Source organism: Chiloscyllium plagiosum, unplaced genomic scaffold (genome assembly GCF_037043375.1).
Source record: "Chiloscyllium plagiosum isolate Xiang-an unplaced genomic scaffold, Cpla_swu_hap1 HiC_scaffold_10, whole genome shotgun sequence".
Lineage (NCBI taxonomy): Eukaryota > Metazoa > Chordata > Chondrichthyes > Orectolobiformes > Hemiscylliidae > Chiloscyllium > Chiloscyllium plagiosum.
Genome location: NW_028270148.1, coordinates 17,491,121 through 17,516,716, shown reverse-complemented (window position 1 = coordinate 17,516,716; position 25,596 = coordinate 17,491,121). Strand labels below are relative to the sequence as shown.

Here is a 25,596-nt window from a genome sequence, read left to right as displayed (position 1 = left end):
GCGAGGTGCTGCATTTTGGGAAGGCAAATCTTAGCAGGACGTATACACTTAATGCTAAGGTCCATGGGAGTGTTGCTGAACCAAGAGACCTTGGATTGCAGGTTCGTAGCTCCTTGAAAGTGGAGTCGCAGGTAGATAGGATATGAAGAAGGCGTTTGGTATGCTTTCTTTTATTGGTCAGAGTATTGAGTACAGGAGTTGGGAGGTCATGTTGCAGCTGTACAGGACATTGGTTAGGCCGCTGTTGGAATATTGCGTGCAATTCTGGTCTCCTTCCTATCAGAAAGATGTTGTGAAAGTTGAAAGGGTTCAGAAAAGATTTACAAGGATGTTGCCAGGGTTGCTGGATCTGAGCTATAGGGAAAGGCTGAACAGGCTGGGGCTGTTTTCCCTGGAGTGTCGGAGGCTGAGGGTGACTTTATAGAGGTTTACAAAATTATGAGGGGCATGGATAGGATAAATAGGCAAAGTCTTTTCCCTGGGGTTGGGGAGTCCAGAACTAGAGGGCATAGGTTTAGGGTGAGAGGGGAAAGATATAAAAGAGATCTAAAGGGACAACTTTTTCACGCAGAGGGTGATCTGTGTATGGAATGAGCTGCCAGAGGAAGTGGTGGAGGCTGGTACAATTGCAATATTTAAAAGACATCTGGGTGGGTACATGAATAGGAAGGGTTTGGAGGGATATGTGCCGGGTGCTGGCAGGTGGGATTAGTTTGGGTTGGGATATCTGGTCGGCATGGATGGGTTGGACCGAAGGGTCTGGTTCCATGCTGTACCTCCCTATGACTCTATGGTAATGTTAGAAAACATTAAAGGACAATTCATAGGGGCCTCAAAGGAGCAACTCTGCAGTCCATTTGTCCTCTTTTTCCGTGACATTTTCTTTCTGTTGTTTGGAATGAAAGCAGTTCTGTGTTGTCGTTTCACGAGGTTGCATTTCATTTTGCCATATTCCTTGTGTTACTCCTGGTATGTCCTTCAGCAGTCTTCATTGAACCAGATTTGACCTTCTAACATGATCTTGTGGTCATACTGGAGTGAGCATTATGCCAAGCCATGAGATTACAGATTGTGGTTTAATATAATTCTGCTCCTGATGGCCAACAGTGCCTTGTGTGTGACCAGTTTTCAGTTGCTAGATCTATTTGAAGTCTGTTAGATTTATCACATTATTTGTGGTGAAGAAGGTATCCTCTATATGAAGAATGGACCTCATCTCCACTCTGGTCCCTTCAATTGATACTGTCAAGGTCAGACACGTATTACAGATGGATTGGTGAGGATAAGGTCAAGTAACTTCTTCCGTGCCCACATTTGACCCAATGCCATGAGGTTTCACTGTTATAGAATGATGTCCCAGGGCAAATGCTTCTGCCTCTGTACCTGCTGCCATAATGACATCCTTTGGATTCTCCAGAAGCTGAACTGAGTTAACTGTATAAATAGAGGTTGACATGAGCAAGTCAGAGATTGGGAATTCTGTCAGGAATGATGCATTTGCTGACTCCAAAGGCTGAGATTATCATGGAATACGCTGGCCTGGATACTGTTGATCCATATTGACAGGTGTAAATGTCAGACACACTGCAGCAACTTACAAAGGCTCTGTCAAGAGCACGTCCTAAACCCATGACTTCTTCCACCAAGAAGCACAGGGAGCAATGGATGCTTGAGAACACCACCACCTGCGAGTTCTTCTCCAAGTCATAACTGTCCAGACTTTGAAAAATATCGTCACTGGAGTTCCCTTAATTTAAGCGCTTGCTGTATCTACACCACATAAACTATGCCTTGAAGAATGGAGCTCACCTCCTTGAGTAATTAATAACGAGCAATAGAGGCTGTTCTTGCCTGTGCAGTTGATGAATGAATAAAATGAAAAGTAAAGGAAAGATGCAGCAGATTCTGTTTTGCATGTCATACTTCTCAGGCGCAACCTATGTCTTCACTCAATGTAGAAACACACAACATAAGAACAGGAGTTGGTCATTCAGCCCATGAGGCTGTTGCTTTCCTGGTTACAATCATGGCTGATCATCTAACTCAATGTGTTCCTGCTTTTTCCTCCCAAATCCTTTAATTCCTTTAGCCCCAAGTAGTATATCCAACTCCTCCTTCAAATCATACCATGTTTAGGTCTTGACTGCTTGGCTAAATCACACTGAAGCACCTCCACATCCTCCTCTTCACCATCCCACTTAGCTTTGTCTTGCCTGGAATTTTGGGTACATTTCATTCAGTTTCGGTGTCCAAACCACTAATATGTATTGTGACACAATTGGCTTTTCGTGTCTCAACACCTCAAACGTAAAATTCTTAACCTTGAGTTTTAGAGCTTGTTACTCCCTATGTCTCCTCTTCTCCAGCCACTTATATGACTGCATTTTCTTCTCCACTTCCACACCCTGATCCCCTGCCCGCCCCAAAATGTCCACACATCATCCCTGTTCCATCTGCATCTCAGCTCATTTCTTTTTCAAGGCTGTTCTTGATCCAGCTTTGACTGTGCATTTACTTTGTCTGATTTATACGTTGGGACACTTTTCTATGTTAAAGTTTCCATGTAAGTTCAAATTATTGCTGTTACATTTCAAAAAAAGGTCTGCAGGCTCAAATTGGTTGCTGCAGTTCCTACTTTGATAGTAATTGTACCTCAAAACTGCTTAATTTGGATTATACTTGTTGGCAATTTATTTAATTTTTTTAGCAAATTGACATCTCCTGCCCCCAATGTCACTTATTGCTAATCTGTATCAATGTCTTTACAACTATAACCTTAATAAAACACTTTTGTTTTTGCAAACTGCCAAGTTTAATATGAGGAAAACAAGAATTTTTCATTTTAAGAGACATTTGATTTCATTGTATGTGGACATTTTTCATTTGTCTAATTTATTTTTCACTTTGTTCTGCTGTTTTGAATTAAATCGTAGGATGGGTGGATATAAATATCAGAATAGACTGGTTGAACTTGGACAGATCAACAAAATAATTCCAGAAAATTTGAGCTTGAGTAGTCTCAATTTGTTGGGCCTCCAGTTCATTGCAAACACTCTTGCAATTGGAATTAATAAATGAAACTATCATTTAGTTTTGTGAGTTGAGTTTTTCCCAGATTGCTGTTCTTCACAGGAAGTCTCATCTGATGTTTACTCATTATTCACTAGCAAAGGGCATCCCAGAGTGGAGGTAGTGAAGCTTTCAACAAGTTATAATAGCTGTAATCCAGCTTGAACATTTCTCACTGAAGGCTTGCAGTAATTTTCAAGATTCGGACTGGGGTAATAGGGCAAAAGTTTTGGAAGTGCTTTCGTGGCTTGTAAAGCTGGCTGCTTTTACTTCTAATAGTGTCAAAACTACTTTATTTGATTGGGGGTGGGGAAGGGTATGATGCTTGATTGAATATATGGTATTCTAAACTTGGAGAGATTGAGTTAACTGACTTTAGATTTTAAAATGTTTTATTCTGCAAAAATTAAACAATTAATGTGTGGAAAAACATATTGATTGATGGTTTGTTTATAAACCTAGGTCGTTCACTTTTTCACACATCTTGGCTCCTTTGTGCTTACAAACGAATGTTTGAAAGTGAAAACAAAACTGCAATGAAAGAAAGCCTGTTTCAGTTTCTTGATCTTAGTGTCACAAAGTATCCTTTCAGAACTCAAGATCTTTGTGAGGTAAGTTTTAAAATTTGCGACCACTGATACATGATAAATTGTTGGCAATGATATTCTAATATTCCCTACAATGGAAGGAGAGAGGAAGATCAGACCTTTGTTCAAGATGGGGTTGCCATTGCTCTAGTGAATATTCTTGATCTGGGTCACATCAGGTAATGTTGACATCCTGTTTTGGAATCTACATGTCCTTCTCAAACATTCTGTGATCGACATTGAGATGCTGTTAAGGTGTTATGTGGCATGGAAAGTGTGTTGGATGAGTGCCATCAGTTGCTTTTAAGTTCCTTTTAAATTCTCTATAATTGAACATTTCTAACTCATGAGGGAAATTTTCACTTGAATGCAGCAATTTGTATATTCCTTTTAAAGCACTCAAAACAAATGTGTTGTCTCACTTTTCTCTTTGACCATAAGATATAAGAACAGAATTCGGCCATTTGGTCCATTGAGTCTCTCTTCTGCCATTCAATCATTGGTGATATGTTTCTCAACTCAAGATCCTATTTGTCTCTGTCTTAAAGACACTCAATGATTTGACCTGCAAAGCCATCTGTGACAATGAATTCCACAGATGAACCATCTGCTGGCTGAAGAAATTCCTCCTCAACTCAGTTCTACAGGGTCATCCCTTCACTCAAAGGCTCTATCCTCCGGTTCTAGACTCTCCTATAGTGGAAACGTCATCTTTATATCCACTCTATCTTGTACCACAAGGATCGGTGTTGGGTCCACTACTTTTCTTCATTAACTTAAATGACTTGGATGTGAACATAGGAGGTATAGTTCATAAATTTGTAGATGACACCAAAATTGGAAGTGTAGTGGACAGCAAAGAACATTACCTTGGATTACAACAGGATCTTGACCAGATGGGCCAATGGACTGAGTGGCAGAACGATGCGCGGTGCTGCATTTTGGGAAAGCAAATCTTAGCAGGGCTTATACACTTAATCGTAAGATCCTAGGGAGTGTTGCTGAACAAAGAGACCTTGGAGTGCAGGTTCTTAGTTCCTTGAAAGTAGAGTCACTGGTAGATAGGATACTGAAGAAGACCTCTATTGGTTAGAGCATTGAGTGTAGGAGGTAGGGGGTTATGTTGTGGCTGTCCAGGATGTTGGTTAGGCCACGTTTGGAATATTCTATGCAATTCTGGTTTTCTTCCTATCGGAAGGATGTTGTGAATCTTGAAAGGGTTCAGAAAAGATTTACAAGGATATTGCCAGAGTTGGAGAATTTGAGCTATAAGGGGAGGCTGAATAGACCAGGGCTGTTTTCCATGGAGCATTGAAGGCTGAGGGGCGACCTCATAGAGGTTTACAAAATGATGAGGGGCATAGATCAGATAAATAGACAAAGTCATTTCCCTGGGGTGGGACAGTCCAAGACTAGAGGGCATAGGTTTAGGGTGAGAGGGGAAAGATATAAAAGAGACCTAAGGGCCAACTGTTTCACCCAGAGGGTGGTGCATGTATGGAATGAGCTGTCAGAGGAAGTGGTGGAGGCTGGTACAATTGCAGTATTTAAGAGGCTTCTGGATCGGTATATGAATAGGAAGGGTTTGGAGGGATATGGGCCAAGTGCTGACAAATGGGACTCGATTAGGTTGGGATATCTGGTCAGGCTAGACTAGTTGGACCGAAGGGTCTGTTTCCGTGCTATACTTCGCTATGACTCGATTCTGTCAGCTTAATTGAGATTCCCCTCATTTTTCCAAACCCCATTGAGGACAGACCCACAGTCCTCATGGGAAATTGCATTCCATCTACTACCTCTTTGCTCCTCTCCTCGCCTTTTCAAGTCCTTCTGCAGCTTCCCCACTTGCTCAACACTACCTGTCCCTACACCTAGAGTTGTGTCATCTGTGAATTTAGCAACAATGCCCTCCGTTACTTTGTTCAGATCATTCATGTAGAACATGAACAGTTGTGGTCCCAAATCTGACTCCTGCGGAACTCCATTAGTCACCGGCTAACATCCTAAAAAAAGACCTCTTTATCCCCATTCTATGGTCTTCTGCCAGTCAGCTAATCCTTCTGTGTGGCACCTTGTCAAAGGCCTTCTGGAATTCCAAATAGATTATGTCGACTGGCTTTCCTTTGTCTCACTTCTCAAAGAATTCGGACAGATTTGTCAGGCATTACCTCTCCTTGATGACATAGAGTCACAGATGTACTGCAGGGAAACAGACCCTTCGGTCCAACTCGTCCATGCCAACCAGATATCCCAACCCAATCTAGCACCTAACTCATATCCCTCCAAACCCTTCCTATTCATATACCTATTCAGATGACTTTTAAAGTTGCAATTGTACTAGATTCCACCACTTCTCTGGCAGCTCATTTATGCACGTACCACCCTCTGCGTGAAAACGTTGCCCCTTAGGTCTCTTTTATATCCTTCCCCTCTCATCCTTGCTGACTATGCCATGTTTACCATGTTCTTCCAAGTAGGTAGATAAGTGCATGGTATTTAAATTAACCTTGCTGTGTTTTTTTTAATAGTGAGTAGAGTAGGTTCTTTATATTTATGTTTTATTTAGATCTGTATCTTGATTAAAATTTAAAAATATAAAACATAGGTACTAAGTTAGCCGGGGGGGTGGGGAGAGTGTTTTTTAGAGCAGTAAGACTGTGATATTTTATGTTAAGGTGCAAAGATGGCCCTGAGTAGAGTGATGTGCTCTTCCTGTCGGATGTGGGAGATTAGGGAGAATTTCCATGTTACTGATGATTATGTCTGCAGGAAGTATGTTTGGTTGCGAATCCTATCTGATCGCATGGATCAATTGGACTGGCAGTTAGAGGCAGTGAGGAATTTACAGGAGCTAGGGGGTGTGATGGATGGCAGTTATAGGATAAAGTCAGGTAGATTGATTACCACTAGGCAAGGTAGGAGAGGGGGGCATTTAGGGAGGAGTCTCCTACGGCTATCCCTATCTCAAGCAAACATGTGGTTTTGGAAAATGTAGGGGCTAATGGACTCCAAGTTTCTAGTATCGAGACTGGCTCTAATGTGACAAGGATTGTGTAGGTTCCAAGTGATCGATTGTGATACGGGACTCTCTATTCAGAGCTGTAGACAGATGTTTCTGAGGCTGACAGCAAGAAATCAGGATGGCATGTTGCCTCCCTGGTGCCAGGATCAAGGATATCTCAAGAATACAGAATATTTAAAGTTTGTGAGGAGATTTGTAGTTCAGGTGCTCGTTGTTGTGGATCTGTTCGCCGAGCTGGGAATTTGTGTTGCAGACGTTTTGTCCCCTGTCTAGGTGACATCCTCAGTGCTTGGGAGCCTCCTTTGAAGCGCTTCTGTGATGTTTCATCCGGCATTTATAGTGGTTTGTCTCTGTTGCTTCCAGTCGTCAGTTCCAGCTGTCCGCTGTAGTGGCCGGTATATTGGGTCCAGGTTGATGTGTTTGTTTGTTAGAATCTGTGGATGAGTGCCATGCCTCTAGGAATTCCCTGGCTGTTCTCTGTTTGGCTTGTCCTATAATAGTAGTGTTGTCCCAGTCGAACTCATGTTGCTTGTCATCCGCGTGTGTGGCTATTAAGGATAGCTGGTCGTGTCGTTTCGTGGCTAGTTGGTGTTCATGGATACGGATCGTTAGCTGTCTTCCTGTTTGTCCTATGTAGTGTTTTGTGCAGTCCTTGCATGGGATTTTGTATATTACGTTGGTTTTGCTCATGCTGGATATCGGGTCCTTTGTCCTGGTGAGTTGTTGTCTGAGAGTGGCTGTTGGTTTGTGTGCTGTTATGAGTCCTAGTGGTCTGTATCCGTATCCATGAACACCGACTAGCCACGAAATGACACGACCAGCTATCCTTAGTAGCCACACACTCAGATGACAAGCAACATGAGTTCGACTGGACAACACTGCTATTATAGGACAAGCCAAACAGAGAACAGCCAGGGAATTCCTAGAGGCATGGCACTCATCCACAGATTCTACCAACAAACGCATCGACCTGGACCCAATATACCGGCCACTCCAGCGGACAGCTAGAACTGACGAACGGAAGCGGCAGAGACAAACCACTATAAATGCCGGAGGAAACATCACAGAAGCGCTTCACAGGAGGCTCCCAAGCACTGAGGATGTCACCTAGACAGGGGACGAAATGTCTGCAACACAAATTCCCAGCTCGGCGAACAGATCCACAACAATGCAGAATATTCTCAAAGGGGACTGACCAGCAGGAGATCATTGTACACATTGGAACTAATGACATAGGAAGGAAAAAGGATGAGATTCTGAAGGGACAATGTAAGAAGTTAGGAAGGAATTTAAAAAGGAGGTCCTTGAGCGTTGTAATATCTGGATTACTTCTCGTGCTACAATCTACTGAGGGTAGGAATAGAGCAGATGAATATGTGGCTCAGGAGCTGGTGTAGAGGAGAAGAATTCACATTTTTGGATCATTGGACTCTCTTCTGGGACAGAAGTGACCTGTATAAGAAGGATAGATTGCACCTGAATTGGAACGGGACTAATATACTAGCAGGGAGATTTGCTCGAGCTGCTTGAGAGGATTTAAACTAGTAAGATTGGGGAGGGTGGGACACAGGGAGGCAGTGAGGAAAGAGATCGATCTGACACTGGGATAGTTGGGAAAAGGAGCAAGTCGAGCAAGTCAAACAGTTAGGGCAGGCAGGAACAAAGCAGAGAATGAGGTAAATTAAATTGCATTTATTTCAATGCAAGAGGCCTAACCGGGAAGGCAGATGAACTCCAGGCGTGGTTAGGAACATGAGACTGGATTATCATTGCAGTTACAGGGATGGACAGGACTGGCAGCTTAATGTTCCAGGATACTATAGGGAGGATGGGGGTGGGGGAGTTGGGGGGCAAGAGAAGAGGGGGAGTGGCCTTTTTGATAAGGGATAACATTATGGCTATACTAGAGGATATTCCTGGGAATACATACAGGGATGTTATTTGGGTAGAACTGAGAAATAAGAAAGGGATGATCACCTTATTGGGATTGTATTATAGACCTCCTAACGGTTAGAGGGAAATTGAGAAGCAAATTTGTAAGGAGATCTCAGTTATCTGTAAGAATAGTAGCGTGGTAATGGCAGGAGATTTTAACTTTCCAAATGTAGACTGGCACTACCATAATGTTAAGAGTTTAGATGGAGAGGAATTTGTTAAGTGTTTACAAGACAATTTTCTGATTCAGTACATGGATGCACGTACTAGAGAAGGTGCAAAACTTGACCTTCTCTTGGGAAATAAGACAGGATGAGTGACTGAAGTGTCAATGGAGGATCACTTTGGGGCCAGAGACCATAATTCTATTCGTGATGGAAAAGAATAGATGGGATTTAAGCGTTAGCGTTCTAAATTGGAGGAAGGCCAATTGTAATCGTATTAGGCAAGAACTTTCCAAAGTTGATTGGGTGCAGATGTTTGCAGGTAAAGGGATGGCTGAAAAATGAGACTACAAGAGTCCAGAGATAGCATATTCCTGTTAGGGTGAAAGGCAAGGCTGGAAGTTGTAGGAATGCTGGATGACCAGAGAAATTGAGGTTTTGGTTAAGAAAAAGAAGGAAGCACGTATCAGGTATAGACAGGATAGATCGAGTGAATCCTTGGAGTATAAGGGCAATGGGAGTATACTTTCACAGAATTCCTATAGTGTGGAAATAGGCCATTCAGCCCTTCAAGTCCACATCAACTCTCCGAAGGGCATCCCACCCAGACTCATACCCCTACCCTATCCCTGTGACCCTGCATTTCCTATGATAAATTCGCCTAACCTACACATCCCTGGATACTATGGGCAATTTAGCACTGCCAATTCACCTAATCTGTACATCTTTGGACTGTGGGAGAAAACCGGAGCACCTGGAGGACACCCACGTAGCCAAGGCGGAGAATGTGCAGTTGCCTGAGGTTAGAATTAAACCCACGTTTCTGGCACTGAGGCAGCATTGCTACCCACTGAGCCACCATGCTGCCCTTTCTGTAGCAACAAGAAGTGTTGGATCTAGGTTTGCTCGCTGAGCTGAAAGTTTCATCTCCAGACGTTTCGTCACCCTACTAGATAACATCTTCAGGGGGCCTCAGATGAAGCACTGCTGATAATTTCTGTTTTCTATTTATATGTTTGAGTTTCTTTTAGCTACAAATCTTCTCAAAACTCGCTCATAACAAGAAGTGTAGGTGGAGTCCATGGCTGGGCGGTTGGCTTCCATGATGGTCTGGGCTGTGCACACAACTTTTGTAAGTTTCTTACGGTCCCAGGAATAGCAGTTGCCATAATCAGGAGGGCAAAAAGGGGATATGAGATAGCTTTGGCAAATCAAATGAAGGTGAATCAAGGGGATTTTATAAATATAATAAGGACAAAAGGGTACCTAGGGAAAGAATAGGACTCTTCAAAGATCTGCAAGCCAGCATTGTTGTACTGCAGGAGATGCTAAACAAGTTGTTTACTGTGGAGAAGGACATGAAATATATAGAATGTGGGGAAATAGATGGTGACATCTTGAAAAATGTTCACCCTACAGAGGAGGAGATACTGGATGTCTTAAAACGCATAAAGGTGGATAGATCCCCACGACCTGATCAGGTGTACCCTTAAACTCTGTGGGAAGCTAGGGAAGTGATTGCTGGGCCCCTTGCTGAGGTATTTGGATCATCAATAGTTATAGGTGAGGCGCTGAAAGACAAGTTGGATAAGGTGTTGCCACTATTTAAGTAAGGAAGTAAGGAAAAGCAAGGGAACTAAAGACCAGTGAGCCTGACCTTGGAGGTGGGCATATTGTTGGAGGGAATCCAGATGTACAGGATTTACATGTATCTGGATAGGCAAGGACTGATTAGGAATCTTCAACATGGCTTTTTGCGTGGGAAATCATGTCTCACTAACTTGACTGAGTTTTTTGAAGAAGTAACGATGAGGGCAGAGTTGTAGACGTGATCTATGTTAACTTCAGTAAGGCATTCGACAAGGTTCCTCATGGTCAAGTGTTAGCAAGGTTAGATCAAATGGATCCTGTTAGGCTCCCCTTCTAATCAACTCTGGTCAGTTTCCTCCTCATCTCTTTGGAGTCAATTACTTAATTGACCTTTACTCAATTATACTACTGTTGCATCTGATTCCAGCTTCTCCTTCTCCAACTGTTATTATGGCCACTGTGTCCCCTCCGGGTTCCTTCACCTTAACTCCCTCATCAAGTCTGTCTCATTACACATCGCAAAATTGCCTGTTCTCTATTTGGCTATACTGCAAGCTGCTTCAAAAAGCCACCTCATAGATTAGATTCCCTACAGTGTGGAAACAGGCCCTTCGGCCCAACCAGTCCACACCAACCTTCCGAAGACTAACCCACCCAGACCCATTTCCCTCTGACTAATGCAACTAACACTATGGGCAATTTAGCATGGCAATTCACCTAATTTGCACAACTTTTGACTGTGGGAGGAAACCGGAGTAAACCCATGCAGACACGAGGAGAATGTGCAAACTCCACACAGACAGTCGCCCAAGGCTGGAATCGAACCTGGGACACTGGTATTGTGAGGTAGCAGTGCCAACCACTGAGCCATTGTGCCACCCCTCTTGATGTTCCCCAATTCCATTTTCTTGTGATCAGATTTTCCCAGTCCATCTCCATATTCAAGCTACCCATGATTATTATTCGAGTGCCTTTCTTACATGCCTTTTCTAAGTGCTGATTTATTTTCTGTCCCACATCTTAACTACTATTAGGAGGCGTGTATCATCAACTCTATCGACACAGAGTCCACACATTCCGATGCAGCATCAATTCTTGCTGTTGATTTTAATTTACTTTCTTACTAGCAAGGCAACTCTGTCTCTTCTGCCCATCCTTTTGATAGAATGTTAATCTTTATACGAGGAGGCAATGGCCTTGTGGTATTATGGCTGATCTGTTAACCCAGAGACCCAAGTAATGTCCTGGAGACCTGGGTTCTAATCCGGCTACGGCAGATGGTCGGATTTGAGTCCAATAAAAATCTGAAATTGAAAGTCTAATGATAACTGGCTATGAATCCATTGTCAGAAAAACCGATGTGTTTCACTAATGTCCTTTAGGGAAGAAAACTGCCATCCTCACCTGGTCTGGCCTACATGTGAGTCCAGACCCACAGCAATGTGATTGATTCTTAACTGCCCTCTAGGCAATTGGGGATGGGCAATAAATGCTGTCCTAGCCAGCAATGCCTACATCTTGTGAAGGAACAAAGAAAAGTTAGTTCCCAGCCCTGATCACCTTGCAACCATGTCTCTGTGATACACTACACACTACATCATACCTGTCTATTTCAATTTGTGCTATAAGTTTGTTTACCTTGTTTTGTATACTGCAAACTTAGAAGTACAACACCCTTAGTGCTGAGTTGACTGTTCGCCTTCTCAGAATTGTCCTGTTATTTGCTGTGCCTGAAGTTAGATTCGTGACCCTTTCCATATTCTCTGTCCTATTATTTGTTCTGAAAACTTGAATAACCTGCTGCTTTGATCCCTCTTTTATCTTTAAAAAAACCTTTTAATGCCCTGTTTATTTCAAATCAAAGAACCTACTTTACAATTTCAAATAGTCCTAATTGATTTTTTCTTTATAAATTTAAGTTTATCTGTGGACCAGTGATGGATGCTCTTTCAGAAAGTACATTTTACAGCAGGTGTGTAAGTATTTTAGTTCCTTTGTTTGTTACCTTTTTTTTGTGTAATTTGATCTTTATCTGCTTTGATATGTTGTTGTGTGCATTTCTACTTTTCAGATCTCCAGAACAGATACTTGGCAGCCGTCCTGTTCTAGCTGAGAAGTTACAGACATGTCTTGTTAATTTTGTAGAAAATGTGGCTGAAGAATTCCAAGGTAGATTCTTGTGATTAAGCAGTCTATTTTGCAAAAGGTAGTCTTGAATGTGTTGTAAGTATGTTTTCAATTTAGGAAAGCACACACTAATCTGTTGTGGATAGCAATGAGAACGTACTGTCTACAGCCACTGATTTTTATGCTCTAGCTCATGTAGGGGAGGTCGCTTGGGTGTAATGTACCCAGAAAGTAGTTTTCGGTAATTTGAATTACTTAATTGGTGACCTGGAGTCGCAAACCTCTAATGCAGAATGATCCACAGCATTCTGCAACTGAAGAAAACAACTGCACAGATTTTCATAGGTGATCAGTAACTTCATCTGGCATCCATGAACAAGTCAGTAAACAGGAATGGAAGCCCTCACTGACTTCTATGTTTCCCCAAACTCCACCCCATCCCGGTCGCTGCTGCTGCTTCAGCTGAGATCCAGTAACAGTGCTAATTGGGGATTGAGCCCTCTGCTTACCCAGACTGCACATGGCTTTATATGAGGGCATTTGCTGATTTCATATTCCAAGCAGATTTATCAAGTTCACCTAGAAAATTATCAGTTTTATAGCTGGAACAATTACAATTTTACCTTTGTTTAATTCGGATGTAAGGACTCTCTATAATATCCATTATCTACAAAGCACACATCAGAGTGCATGGCATGCACTCCACTTGTTTGAATGCAGCAGCTCCAACAACACTCATGACTCAAAATGCTTGACACCATGTAGTTCAAATAAACATGTTTGAATGGCACCACTCTCCATATTCACGACCTCCAGCATAGGGGTAGCAGTGTGTACAGTTTACATGATGCATTCTAACATCTCACCAAGGCTTCTTATATAGCATCTTTCAAACCTGTAACCTCTACCACCAAGAAGGGCAAGGGCAGCAGATGCATTGGAAAGCCATCAACACTGCTGGTATTTCTTCATGCCACACACAATCTTGACTTGGTACCATACTGTCATTCTTAGACTATTACTGGGTTGAAATTCTGGAACTCCCTTCCTAACTTCCCACCCCCATCCTAATTCCCTTCCTACCATACGTGCTGACTTCATCTGCATTGTAGAAGGCAGTTGAACGCCACTTTCTTGAGGAAAATGAGGGATGGGCAACAATGATTTCTGTTGCCCATCCCTAATTGTTTTTAGTTGTGACCTGTAATTTACTTTTAATGCCATTTGATTGTTTTCTTTGATGTCTCTCTTGTTTTAAAAAAAGCCTGTTAGGTTTGTTACGTATCTCTGCAAATAGACTTCTGTGTTTTGCTTGGAAAGTGTCATAGCACAGATTGAATAAGCCATACCCTTTTTCAAAGGGCATCATTCCATGTTCTAACTTGAATAATGCTACAGTTGGGGAGATAAAGAGGATGTTATATCTTAAAATATGTTTGTGTTGTTATATACTGATAGTTGGACCCTCAGGTTACCATTGATAATGCATGTTGAAACTCTTGATGAGTTATAAGACAATAACATTAATATTTAAGATTCAAATCTACAAACCTTTGAAAAATTTGTCATTTGTTTGTAGTCTTTTGAACTGATTTATGTGGAAAGTTTTTAAAAGTTTTATTTCCTTTTGGTTAGGTGACTTTCTCATGAAGTTGATTAAGAGCATGGCTGCTAAGCACTGGTGTGCTATTCCCATACTTTTCATCTCACAAGCTCTTGTACATATTCCAACACGCAAAACCTGGGGAGTAGAAGGGCTTCATGCTGTTCGGTATGGATGTTTGTGAAGAGACTCAACTTGGAATAATTTAAAACTCCACACTTTAACAAGGAATAGGGTTCATGGTTGAGACAGAAACATAAATTGCCATTCAAGTTCAGAATGTATAGTTGGATGGATGACAAAAGGTTGAATGGATTTGGGAGCAAGGTTTGTAAACATGATTAGAAATGTTCGCTTCTGTGAAGGGAGTAAATGTCAATATGGACTAGTTGGACTGAGAAAACTGTAACTGAGAGAAATTTGTTGAAACATCCAGTTTGGTGGTAGATATTTTAGATTGCACAGGTATTTCAGTGCAAAGAACATGAAATGATGCAAGTCTTCTAATGTGTTATGAAATATTTTTAACTCTTGGAACTGAAATACAATATGAAACCATTGTTCAGGTCTATTGTCTCAAAAGTGGCAACCTCTGGACTAAGTACATGCTGGACTTTGGATCTTGTCAGTCTGGAGGAAGTGTTTGGAATCTCAATTCAATTAATAGCAAAAACACAAAATCAAGTTTATTGTCAACAATTGTGGGGGGGAAAAGAGTTTCTGGAAAAATATAAAATCATAAGGCAAGTAAGGCACTCTTTGAGTCTAAAACAAACAATGCTGGTGAAACTCAACAGGTCTGACAGCATCTGAAGAGGTTAAAAAGAGTTTGTGTTTCGAGTCCAGTATGACTCTTTAGAATGTTCAGGCTATGCTGTATTCACAGTACAGTTGTTTTCATTAAACTGCCAAAGAACTGCAGGTTGGGTGAGGATAAAGGTCACCCAAGTCACTCATGCAGCGTATGGGAAAAGGCTGGTGTACAAAACCAGTAACTATTCTGGTGTCCCAATGCAGCACCAAGCCACATTGTCCCTGTAAGTTATTTAACTTACTGGATAGCAGTTAAAATTGTTACTTGACACCAGACACAAATGAGTGGCTTATGGTTTTAGGTTTTAAAACTCTGGTTTTAGGATAGCTCGATTTGAGACACTGTATCTGTACTTTGTTTTTTATCTGTACTTTGTTTTTAATCTGTTGAGGATTATACTTAGCTAAAAGTAATTATTTGTCCCTGATTTTTATATCTGATACTTCACAGGGAAGTAATGTGCTGCACTATGACCAATCATCAAGTGTTGCTGCGAGAAGCAGCTCAATGTTATCTTCTACAGACTGCAATGCACTTGACTAATGTGGTAAGAAAATATTGTTCTTTTAACTTAGGCATGCAAATAATCTTATTTTCCTGACTAAAATTTAAATATGGCACCCTGTAGATGTGGTCTAAGTTATATAGAATGTAGGTTTTTGTTATATATATTTCTTTCTTTCTTCCATCTTTCTCCATTTACATATTGTTCTGGATGTCGGTTTGCTCGCTGAGCTGGAAAGTTAGTTTTCAGACGTTTTGTCACCATACTAAGTAACATCTTCAGTGAGCCTCCGGATGAAGCTTCATCCAGAAGCTCACTGAAGATGTTACCTAGTATGGTGACGAACCTCCCAGCTCAGTGAGCAAACCGACATCCAGAACCTCAACCTGAGCTACTAATATTGTCAACTTCGCCCAAGATCACAGGATAGTCCAGTCAGCGCAAATTCACAAGAAATGCAACAAAATTGTTTAAGTGAAATAAATGCTGAAGTGTTAAGTTTCATGTCTGGTTGTCTCAATTATCAGCGTAAGTGCTACAAGATAAAAGCTAAGGTGAAGTCGATCTCTCAGTTGAGTTAATGGCTTGCTGCTTGCTCAGCTTTAAAGTAAGATATAAAGTTTCTCATTTTGTGTTTAGAACAAACTTAATGATTGTAGCGAAAAACCAATGTGCTGCTTTTTGTTTTGAAATACAATTGGCAATGAGAGTCATCCTTTTGAGGAGATTTAATAAACCAAGTTCCATTTCTAATTAAACTTCTAGTTAAAGTAGCTGCACACTTTATAATCTTGTCTGAAATTCAAGTTCAGTAGTATGTTAGAAAACATTTAATCTCAGTATACAGGGGAGGCAATAATGTAGCAATATTGTCACTGAACAGAGACAATCCAGAGGCACAGGAAATGCTCTGGGGACGCGAGTTCAAATCATACCACAGCATATAGTGGAATTTGAATTCTAAAATCTTAGATTTATAAAATCATGAGGGGCGTGATAAGGTAAATGGGCAGGGTATTCACCCTGGGGTGGGGGAATCCAGAGACAGAGGGTGTAGGTTTGGGGATGAGAAAGGAAAGATTTAAAAGGAATCGAATGGGCAACTTGCTCTCACAGAGCGTGTGCATGTATGGAATGAACTGCCAAAGGAAGTGTTGGAGGCTGGTATACATTTAACAGTCATCTGACTGGGTATATGAATAGGAAGGGTTTGGAGGAATATGGGATAGATGCTGACAAATGGGACTGGATTCTGATCGGTAAGGACAAGTCAGACCGAAGGGTCTGTTTCCATGCTCTACATCTCTATGACTCTATGACCGAAAGTACAATGCAATCATTGTCAATTGTTGTGTAAACCAGATTGGTTTATTAATGTTCTTTCTAGGGAAGGATATCTGTGATCCTTACCTGATCTGGCCTGCGTGCGACTTTAGAGTTAGATTGGCACTTAACTGTCCTATGAAACACCCTTCAATTCTCCCAAATCGCCATAAGTTTAAAAGGACTTTTTATTGTCAACTGAGATATGTATTTTTAATATTATTTGTTGAGAATTAGAGTTTCTGTTTTTTTAGTTCATAACTGGTGGATTGTCTTGGTACGTGAAGTAAATTTGTGTTTGAAGCTTGGCTTTGGAGTGAGTAGGTTTGTGCAGTATGAGTGGACTTTTCATTTAGATTGTTTTTAGGTTTGCAACTTAGTTCAATAACATTCTATCTAAATTGTGTTTGGAGGTTCTATGTACACCAATCAGCATTCTAATGCATTGACATCTGTTTGCAGAAACCATGTCACTTGTGGACAGTGGAGGTCTGTGCAACGGCAGAAAACATTATAGAAATGTAGATGTTTGATATGGAGGAGTATTGAATCATCGACAAAGGCTGGGGGTAGAATGTGGTAATCAGTTGGAGATTTACATATCTAATGTCATGAGATTTCATGGCATATGGAATCAATGCTAAGGACTCCCATGGCTGCAGTTTCTTAACTGTATAACAAACTGCTTCCATCTCTGCTGGCTCTGTGCTGGTGGGATAGGGCATACCCATTGATAGTGTTGTCTACTATATTTGCTGATCATTTACCTGGCTGGCCTTGTATACCAGTTGCTGAAAATAAGCATGCAGGTGAAGAAAGAAACCAATCGTATGTTGCTCTCCATAGCAAGAGCATTCAAATACTGGAGCATGGATGTTTTGCTACAATTGTACAGGGACCACTCCTGGAGAATTATGTGCAGTTTTGGTCTCCTCATCTGTGGAAATGTGTTTTGACTATGGAAGGACTACAAGAAAGGTTTACTCCACTGATTTCTGGATGGCAAGATTGACGTATGAAAAGAGACTTGAATTGGCTAAGGGTCACTGGACTCCTTCAAAAATCACAGCATCAACTCTGCTTATCTCTCTAACGATGCTTCCAGCGTTTCTCCAGCACTTTCTGTCTGAGGCCAAAACATTAAAGTTTTCAAGGCTGAGTTAGCTATAGTTCTTCATACTGAAAGAATTAAGGGGTTTAGGGAGAAAGTGGAGCAGGGATTGAGTATTGAGTGATGGAGCAGGCTCGAAGGGCTGGAGTAAAGTAATGTAGATGTCATCAGCAATACTGTCAAGCAGCAGTTGCTTAGCAATAACCTACTCACTGATACCGGGTTTGTGATCAAACAGGGTGACTCGGCTCCTGACCTCATTACAACTTTGGCTCAAACGTAAATAAAAGAGCTGAATTCTAGAGGAGAGGTGAGCATGTGCCCTTGGCATAATTGACCGAGTGTGGCATCAAGGAATCCTAGCAAAGCTCGAATCAGTAGAGGTCTGGAGAGAGGAAACACTCTGCGAGTTGGAGTTGTATCTTGCACAAAGGAAGATGGTTATGATTTTGGGCGCCAGTCATCTCACCTCGAGGACCTCTTTCTACAGGAATTTCTCACCCAACCATGTTTGGCTGCTTCATCAGTTAGCCTCTCATCATCATAAGGTCAGAAATGCAGGTGATTACTGATGGCAGAATGATCAGCAACATTTGTCACTCCCCAGATTCTGAATCAGTCCATGTCCAAATGCAGCAAGACCTGGACAACATTCAGATTTCAACTGGCAAGTCACATTATTCCCACACAAGTGTCAGGTAATGAGAATCCCAACAAGTGAGAATCTAACCATCAGCGTCTTAATATTCAATGGCATTACTATCATTGAATCCCCCATCATCAAAATCCCGGGGTTACCAGAAACTGAACTGGACTAGCCAATATAAATGCAGTGGCTACAAGAACAGGTCCAAGGTTAGGGATCCTGCAGTGAGTAACTCGCAACCTGACTCCTCAATGCTGACTTGCTATCTACAAGGCACAAGTTAATTGCTTGAAGGAGTGCAGCTCCAGCAACATTGAAGAAGCTTGACACCACCAGGATAAAGCAGCCACATCTACAAACATTTACTTACTTGACCATCAACAGTCAGTAGCAGCAGTGTGTACCATCTTGAAGATGCATTGCAGAAATTCTCCTTAAACATCATAACCACCACAAACATTGGATACAAAAATGTGTTGCTGGAAAAGCGCAGCAGGTCAGGCAGCATCCAGGGAACAGGAGAATCGACGTTTCGGCCATAAGCCCTTCTTCAGGAATGAGGAAAGTGTGTCCAGCAGGCTAAGATAAAAGGTAGGGAGGAGGGACTTGGGGGAGGGGTGTCGGAAATGCGATAGGTGGAAAGAGGTCAAGGTGAGGGTGATAGGTCAGACTGGGGTGGGGGCGGAGAGGTCAGGAAGAAGATTGCAGGTTAGGAAGGCGGTGCTGACCAACCGACTCCCACAGCTACCTGGACTGCACCTCCTCCCACCCTGCCCCCTGTAAAAGCGCTGTCCCATTCTCCCAATTCCTTCGTCTCTGCCGCATCTGCACCCAGGAGGACCAGTTCCAAAAACGTACAACCCAGATGGCCTCCTTCTTCAAGGACCGCAATTTCCCCCCCCCCGACGTGGTCAACGATGCCCTCCACCGCATCTCTTCCACTTCCTGCTCCTCCGCCCTTGAGCCCAGCCCCTCCAACCGCCACCAGGACAGAACCCCACTGGTCCTCACCTACCACCCCACCAATCTCCATGTACAGCGCATCATCCGCCGTCATTTCCGCCACCTCCAAACGGACCCCACCACCAAGGATATATTTCCCTCCCCTCCCCTATCAGCATTCCGTAAAGACCACTCCCTCTGTGACTCCCTCGTCAGATCCACACCCCCCACCAACCCAACCTCCACTCCCGGCACCTCCCCCTGCAACCGCAGGAGGTGCAAGACTTGCGCCCACACCTCCCCCCTCACCTCCCTCCAAGGCCCCAAAGGAAACTTCCATATCCATCACAAATTCACCTGCACCTCCACACACATCATCTATTGCATCCTCTGCACCCGATGTGGCCTCCACTATATTGGGAAGACAGGCCGCCTACTTGCGGAGCGTTTCAGAGAACACCTCTGGGACACCCGGACCAACCAACCCAACCACCCTGTGGCTCAACACTTCAACTCCCCCTCCCACTCCACCAAGGATATGCAGGTCTTTGAACTCCTCCATCATTGACCACAACAACATGACGGTTGGAGAAAGAGCGCCTCATCTTCCGCCTAGGAACCACAAGGGATGAACTCAGATTTCACCAGTTTCCTCATTTCCCCTCCCCCCACCTTGTCTCAGTCAAATCCATCGAACTCAGCACCGCCTTCCTAACCTGCAATCTTCTTCCTGACCTCTCTGCCCCCATCCCAGTCTGACCTATCACCCTCACCTTGACCTCTTTCCACCTATCGCATTTCTGACGCCCCTCCCCCAAGTCCCTCCTCCCTACCTTTTATCTTAGCTTGCTGGACACACTTTCCTCATTCCTGAAGAAGGGCTTATGGCCGAAACGTCGATTCTCCTGTTCCCTGGATGCTGCCTGACCTGCTGCGCTTTTCCAGCAACACATTTTCAGCTCTGATCTCCAGCATCACTTTCTCCACAAACATTGGATAACACCACATAACACCACAAAGCAGGTACATTGGAATTCTACCCCCTGCAAGTTCCCCTCCACCCTGATTTGAAAATATCTCACAGTTCCTTTAGTATTGGTACGTCAAAATCTGGAATCACTCCCTAACCATTGTGTATGCACCACAAAATGGATTGCAGCAGTTCAAGAAGGCAGCTTCCCACCACTTCCTCAAGGGCAATGAATGCTGGCTTATGCAGTAACACCTGCATCAAGAATGATGGGCATGACTTTACGGGACTTCAGACAATTGTTGAACTAAGCAATCTTTCAATGTATAATTTTTCAAAATATAGAATATTTGAGGCATTTTCTTTTGGTAATATTTCTGGACAGAGGTAAAAGGAAAAATGAGGAAGGCATATCAAGCCTAAAATTTCAGCAGCGGGCTAAAGTGATTCAAGCTAGTAAGATATTGAAATGATGGGATTTGAAAGCCTAGAGGATTCGTAACTGGGTAACTTGTATGGATCCTGTTCTATCTAGAGTAGAATATAAAGCTCTGGAATGAAATCTCGGCTTGCATTTTTCTCTTTATTCTTTCATGCAATGTGGCTGTCTCTGGGAAGCCAGCATTTTTTGCTCACCCTTCATTGCCCTTGAACTTCCTTGGCCATTTCATAGGATAGTTGAGAGTCAATCACACGTTTTGGGTCTGGAGTCACACTAAGGTCATACCAGCCAAGAGCATGAATGAACTAGTTGAGTTGTTAACAGTAGATCACGGTCTCTATTTATGGTACCAGCCTTTAGATCCAGATCTCAATTAATTGAATTCAAATTGCACCAGTTTTCCCAGAGCACTGTTCTGGACCTCAGGATTCCTAGTCCAATGATATTATCATGACACCATTGTCTTCCCCTCGTCTTGTCAGTATTTTGAAAAGTCATAGTATTGGGAGGTAAAAGTGTCTCAGTTCTAGTCATCTCTTAATTTTGTCCCTGGCCATATTACCTTGTTTCTTTGGATGAAATTCCATCTCCCCTGTTGATCTGTTTTGATTTTGAGGATTTGATATTCCAGATTTAAGGCAAAATGTGGAATCTGTAATTTTACTTTTCTGCTTAAAACAATTGTTCTAGTTTGTAAGTTGTGTGACAAGGCTGCTCCTTTAACAAGGTTATGCTGTCCTTGGCATTTTTTCCGCAGAGTTTATAAAGGACACAGACTCCGAAAAGTCAGGGGTTGAAGGGTTTTAGGGCCAATTTGTTTATAGCTAATGGATGCTGCCTCAGGCAGATGGTTTAAAAACATTTGTACAATGAAAGGGGAGTGGTCAGTTCTCCAGGCTCAGCTTTTTTCTGGTGGTTTGGGTTTTAAGTGGTGTGGGAAAAAAGCTGCTGGACGCAAAGAAGCAGGTCCAGGTTGGTACTCTCTCTCTGACTTCTGTCCTGCAAGACCTGTGTTTGATTTTGCCTTTTGTGCCAAGGGGTATTTCTGGGGATTGCTGCAAGTATTTGGAACAGCATCATTAAGTTTGGATGATCTGTTGGGTTTTTGGAGAGGTTAAGTTATTCGGTATTCTGTCTTTGTGTTTCATTCAGTAATCTTGTAAATAAATTCTGTTCTGTTTAAAACTAAGTGGTGTGACCGGCAGCATTTCTCCTGGAATATCTGTGTTACACTTGCTTAAAACAACTAACAAAGTTAGGGTCTGGGCTACCTTTGTGAAATGTTTTGAGGGTCTGTCCTGGTCCATAACACTTGTCATTGTAATGCAGTTAAGATGTAGTTTCTGCTACCAAAGATAAAAACAAATCTCAATTTCTTTTTGCCCTCTTAGGAAAGAGTAACACTGTCTGACATTTCAAACTTCTTGGCATTTATTCGAACTGAAGAGGCTTTATCTCGGGGTACTAAATTGTGGATGGAGGTAGGAGAAAAACATCTGATGTGGAGTTGATCCATATGTCTGATTATATCTGAAGTTTTATAATTGATTTTGGTGCTTTATATATTTTAATTTTCTTCAGAGAGAGGGGAATTTGTACTTGCTCTGAATGTTTAAATTTTTTAATATAGTATTTATCATAAAATGCACTGGTACTTATTAATATGGTTAGGTACATCTTGGGAATTGCATACTGATTGGGGTTCAAGGTATTTTGATGACATGACATGTAGTTTAGCTGACTGAGAGCCAGGTTTTCTTGCATTCAAGTCTGAAACAACTAGTGCGCTAATTTCACCTTTCCTAACTTAGTCTTGCATTTCTAGTTATGATGCAGACTGCTGAGCATTAGAGGTGGCCATGTTAATTGTCAGTACATAGACTGAACCATTAGAGACAGAATCGATCATTAAATTGTATGGATAGAGAATTGGCTAATGAATAGGAAACAGTGAGTGGGATATGGTTTTTTCGGGGACTTGGGACATTACTCAGATCAGGGCTAGGACCGCAACTATTGAGAACATATGTTTATAAATTGGAGGAAGGAAACAAAGGCACTGTACCCAAAATGTTCAGATGACTCAAAGATATGTGGAAAGGCAGGTCGAGTGGGATACAAACAGTTTGCAAAGAGATATTCATAGGCTAAGAAAGTGAGCAGAAAATTGGCATACGGGGTATAATGTGGGAAAACGTGAAGGTCGTTTTGGAAGGGAGAACAAAAGAGTATCATTTCAATGGAGAAAAACTGCAGAAAACTGCAACACAAAGGAACTTGGAGGTACTCTGTGTGAAACATAACACTAGCACACAAATGCTATTGAGGAGTCAATAATACAATCCCAATAAGGTGATCGTCCCTCTTCTATTTATCAGTTCCACTCACATACAATTGCCTTATATATTTTTCTTTTAAAATATGACCCAAAGTGAGACTGAAGTACTTTAAGGCGTTTTTTTTAAGTGAGCTGGTTTTACAAAATACTGGATGGACTGAATATTTGATGCTGCCCCTGAGATCAAACTGTCAGCTGTTATATGATACCAGGTAAAATTCATCGATTTAGCTGTCAAAACTATGGAGATCTTCCTGTATTACAGCTACAAAGATAAATTATCTGCAAACTCTCCCTTTTTATCTCCTCTGTCTTTTATCTTGCTGTCAATGATATCCTGTTTGAATAGCTGGTGTATCAGATGATTCTAAGGTCAGAACATGAGCAATGCAAGCTGCATGTGTTTTCAACTAAAGCGCCATTTGGAGGTAGTAAGGGTTTTTCCAGATGCTTTTGGCCCATTCTGTGGTTTTGTAATGCAGGACCATGGAATGTCATTTACTTATTTAATTTATGGATAAAAGGGTTAACTGCTCACAAATATGTAGCATCTTCTGTGAATTTGAATTTCATGGAGTAATAGCAAATTGGACTAAGTGCAAAGGATAAAACTAATATTTTTAAACCTTCAAATTCTCACTTCTGTTGTCAAGTTGCAAATTTATCTGAACTGATTGAGAGACTTGTGCTGAATTGTTTGCATCTTTAATTAATTGAACAGATTTGACAAAACTTTCATTAAAAAGAAATTTTTGGCACAGGGTTTTCTTCTGAAATTTTGCAAATAAATATTAAACTAGAGGATTGTAAAATTGTGATTTAACAGTGGTAAAGGAGAAATCGAACTTAATTTTGGGTACTTACATTATAGATTGTGTGGGTGAGAAGAATAATATACCACTGGTTCAAAGGCCAGTAACTAAATTTGCTTAAATTTAGTTCTGTGGTTAACAAGATGGTTAGATTGTTTTTGTTGTTTATGTATTTTGTATTTCTATTCTATAAAATATGCTACATGTGTTACGCAGTGGGGTTGTGCCTCAAGTGGAAATGTTCCCACTTCTGAGTGTGACAATGCTGCTCCTTTAACAAGGTAATGTTGTCCTTGGCTTTTTTTTCAGAGAGGTAATTAAAGTAGCGATTCTAAAAGGTTTAGGTTTGAAGGGTTTTAGGGCCAATCTGATTTTCACTAACAGATGCTGCCTCAGGCAAAAGCATTTCAAGATTAAAAAAATACTTGTACAATGAAAGGGGAGTGGCCAGTTCTCCCAGCTCAGCTTTACTCTGGTTTCGTTTGGGTTTTAAGTGGGGGGAAAAAGCTGCTGGATTCAAAGAAGCAAGCCCACATTGGTACTCTCTCTTTGACTTCTATCCTGTAAGACCCTGTGTTTGATTTTATCTTTTGCGCCAAGGGGTGTTTCTTGGGATTGTTGCAAGTATTTGGAACAACATCATTAGATTGGGATGATCTGTTGGGTTTTCAGAGCGGTTGTTATTTCGTAGTTTATTCTTCTTTTTGAAATATCTATGCTACACCTGCTCAAAACAAAGTTAGGGTATGGACTACTTTCTCGAAATGTTTTGAGGGGGCCTCGCCTGGTCCATAATACTGAGCCAGAATTTCAAATCCCACTCCAGATGTTCATAGCCAAAGAAAGTATGCTCACTGAACAGGTTGAGCATCAACCTGTAAATTCTTCTAGTACAAGCTAATGACAGCAATAATAGCAATAGAGATTCCTGGTTAGCCATGTGATAGAAAAAAAACTTGAGTCTCCTACCATTACCACCCATAGCTCCAGGCCACAGCATGAATGTTAAAGTGTTTCTCACAGCAACAGCTCTTTGAAGAGTGGATTTGTACTGGCTGGAGAACTGGTGTGGTTCAGATTGGTACCAGCACTAGGTTTGATTCCCATTCCAGCTGGGATGGATTTGAGACTGCTTTCTTGGTCTATGCTTGATAGAGATTGTGGGGCTGTGGATCAAACTGTCTTTGGGCAGAGAATTTGAGAATGAAATGTTAGTCCAAAATCACCTATTTGGAAATACACCACTGAGATGAAAAATATACTGAAACATTAACACAAACATTTGATATTTATGAGGACATGTAGTTTCAGACGTATGCTTCTGCATGTTGGATTGTGTAGGAAAAGCAGCTCATCCTTTTAATGGCATGATTTCAGGTGGTCACCGGTATAAAAGTATGTTTTTGTTTGGATTTGTAAAGTCCGTAGGTGTCACTATATTTCTCAGTTAACTCCCAAGTCTGCAGCACTGCATTGATGAAAAGAAAGATCCAATTTACTTGGATCATTTCCCAATCTTGATCAAGAATTGCATATTCAGGTCAGTAGGCAAGTTTCATGTGTGGTCTGTGCCAAGTTCTCCTAAGAGTCCCAAAC

General features: G+C 41.7%; 1 protein-coding gene across 5 annotated transcripts in view; it reads left to right on the top strand.

The window, feature by feature from the left end:
• The window catches only part of tarbp1 (TAR (HIV-1) RNA binding protein 1), a 177,987-nt gene that overhangs the window by 14,224 nt on the left and 138,167 nt on the right, over positions 1 to 25,596 (top strand). For all 5 annotated transcript variants that reach the window (XM_043695407.2, XM_043695409.2, XM_043695408.2 and 2 more), the window contains exons 4-9: positions 3,532 to 3,680; positions 12,287 to 12,339; positions 12,439 to 12,536; positions 14,130 to 14,265; positions 15,362 to 15,458; positions 22,242 to 22,331. In XM_043695407.2, the coding sequence (XP_043551342.2) occupies positions 3,532 to 3,680; positions 12,287 to 12,339; positions 12,439 to 12,536; positions 14,130 to 14,265; positions 15,362 to 15,458; positions 22,242 to 22,331 (623 nt within the window). The remainder of the gene's footprint in view (positions 1 to 3,531; positions 3,681 to 12,286; positions 12,340 to 12,438; positions 12,537 to 14,129; positions 14,266 to 15,361; positions 15,459 to 22,241; positions 22,332 to 25,596) is intronic.